We start from the raw sequence: 2793 nt of genomic DNA on the forward strand, positions 1-2793 counted from the left end.
CTTCAGCCCACTGTCTTCCTTGCTGTTCCCCACACCAGCCCAGTCTGCTTCCACTTCAGGGCCCATGCAGCTGCTGCCACTTTTGTCACTCGTTCCCTAGAAATCCTCATGGCTCACCCCTCACCTACCTTAGGTGTCTTCTAGGGGCCCCTTCTCTAGCTGTCATAAATGAAACCACACTCCCACCACCACAGGTTCTTCTCTATCCTCTCTACTCTGCTTTGTTTTCTTTATAGCCCATGATATATAATTTGCATTTGATTCCTGTCTATACCCTCTTCCCCTAGCCCCAAACTTAAGCTCCATAAGAATAAGGGCTTTTTTTTCCAAGTTTACTTTTGCCCCAGTGTACCGAACAATGCCTAGCACATAATCAACACCCAATAAACATCTGCTGAATGCAGTACCATGAACTTCTATGACCTCTGCAGTGAGACAATGTCCCTCCATAGAGATGGGTTGGGGTCTCCTTTCCAGTAGCAATCGGTCTTCTTATGAGCCATGAATCCTGGAGACCCTGAGGGTACAACTCCAAGTCTTAGCTGGCAAAAAGCAGCTCTGCTCTGCACCATTCAAAACATTTCGTTGTGAAAGGCCTCCCTCACAGTCAGATGTCTCTATTTTTGGAAAGAGTCTCAAATCCAAAACCTTTATACCGGTACTACCCAAGGTAACCAATTAGTGGCTGGTGGTTCCATTACTGACGATATAATGCAACATGTAACTCTAACTCCCACTAATCTGAGTGCTCAGGCCTAGGGACCTGCTATCCATCCCTCACAAGTGCAGTGACCCATGCTCAGAGCCAGGCACCTGGCTGTGGCTGTTCTCCCTCACTCACCCATAAGCCTGCGCCAAGCCAGGCCTCTCTCTGGTCCCACCAAGCAACCTTTAGAGCAGATTCTGCCTCTATGCTAAAGGCAGCCCTGGAAGCCATCTTTCTTCATCAGGGACACAAAACTGCACAGCCATTCAAAATAGTGTGGCTGAACAAAGCAGCCAGCACAGGGATCACTGACAGCTTTAAAATGAACAAAACACACAGATCCCTCAGACTAAAAGAGAAGAAGGCTAAGGGCCTAGGCGTGGACTACACAGGGGAGAGGCCGGAACAGTGGAGACCTGTAGGAAAAAAGGATGCCATCTGGCTGATGTGGTTGCAGGCACTGCCGTGGGCTCTGTGGATGGGGAGATAATTCCCTGTCTCCCAGAGGCCCAGGCAGTATGGCCATGTGGCTTGCCAATTAATATCGTCAGGGGTGGGGAGCCCAAAGTTTTCAGGGATGCCATTCCAAAATAACATTTGCTGCCTTTCCTGAAAAAACAAATCCATTAATTAAACATCTACCAGCAGTCAGCTCCCACACGGGCCTTCCCTCGTCTCATAAATCTTGCTCAATACGGAGCAGGCTCCTGGACAAGCTCAGGTAGGAACCCATTGTCTGATTACTCTGCATTTATTCAGACTGAAAATAGTGCCTTTGATAAATATTAAACTCTGACTAGGCACGGAAGACAAGCCCCGCCCCCGCCCCCCATCAGAATAAAGTTTTGAAAACCCTAGAGGAGGAGGAATTTTTGCTTCCACTTTTTCTCTTCCTGGCAAGAGGTGGACATTCCACTTGGGCCTACAGGCTGAAATGAGTCCCCTCTGCCGGTCTCTTCCTGAGCATTACTAACTTGAAATCTGCTTATATTTGGCATCAGGGGAAGTGCTTTTTTTGCTTTGCCTTTGCTCCTATTGTTTCCCTTCCTGTAGTGTCTTTGATTTTTTTTTTTAATCGTCAGTTCCAAGCTCTCATTTTATTTAAGAGGTAGGCCAACACTCATAGGGCAGAGCAACAATTTTTTAGGGAGAGGAAGAGTCTATTTATCCTGCCAAGACAGGTTCACATTTCCAAAGCGCCCCTGAGGGGGCACTGAAGCCACTAGGGTGGAATCTATACGTCCCTTCTATCCAGGGGAGAAGAGGGCTATCCAGTCAGTGAGTTTATGAGAAGGACCTGGACATTTCTAAGTCAGACAGTTCCACCTATTCTTGGGGTTTGGCCTGCTCCAAGGGAGATCCAGGCTGTCAGCTTTACTGGGGCAGGTCCCACTGGGAAGACCTGTAGTTTCCAGACTGGCTTCAGAATGGGTGGATAGGTTTAATTTGGCGGTGACTTGCTAACAAGCCCATTGTTAAACAGACAGATGGCTCAATCTGTGAGCACATGACCCAAGAACATCTACGGCAATTTTACAGCTTGAAGAAGAAACCACCTCAGACAGGAGCGCCGTGTTTGCCAGTCCCCCACCAAGTCCCCACGCCCCTGGCCTCCAGTGTACCTTTCTCAGCTCATCTTTCTCCCTGGTGTGAGCATCCTCCAGGACTTTGCGCTCTGAGTGGGCCTTCTGCAGCTCCGTCCGCAGGCTCTCCACCTCCTCCTGCAGCCTCAGGCTGGTGTCCACACCCTGGCTCTGCTGGTACTGTGCCAGCTCCTTCTTCAGCTTCCCCACCTCCATGGCATGTGTGGAGGTGACCACAGACAACTGTTCTGACAATGTCTTGAACTCTTTGTTCTGTGGAGAGCATTAGTAAACAGAGAGGGGAGAAAGAGACAGAGAGTAGGGGTGATTAGGCCAGGAAAAAGATGAAGGTGATCAGAAAAGGAACTTTCCAGGTGGAATTAAATCTCACAACCATCACATGCTTGAGTGCTCTCCCAGCATCTCCCTAACAAAACTCTACTGTGAACCTAGAAGAAATAGAGGAAAACAAATGTACCAACACTTAAGTGACTAAAACAGTCC

The 2793-nt window shown here is 48.6% G+C and overlaps 1 protein-coding gene across 1 annotated transcript in view; it reads right to left on the minus strand.

The window, feature by feature from the left end:
• Positions 1-2793, minus strand: part of MYO5B (myosin VB) — a gene marked incomplete at its 3' end in the record, with an annotated part of 218200 nt that overhangs the window by 62510 nt on the left and 152897 nt on the right. The window contains exon 18 of the mRNA XM_023733930.1: positions 2329-2562. Coding sequence (XP_023589698.1) covers positions 2329-2562 — 234 coding nt within the window. The remainder of the gene's footprint in view (positions 1-2328; positions 2563-2793) is intronic.

The sequence above is a fragment of the Trichechus manatus genome, unplaced genomic scaffold (assembly GCF_000243295.1).
Source record: "Trichechus manatus latirostris isolate Lorelei unplaced genomic scaffold, TriManLat1.0 scaffold00063, whole genome shotgun sequence".
Classification (NCBI taxonomy): Eukaryota; Metazoa; Chordata; class Mammalia; order Sirenia; family Trichechidae; genus Trichechus; species Trichechus manatus.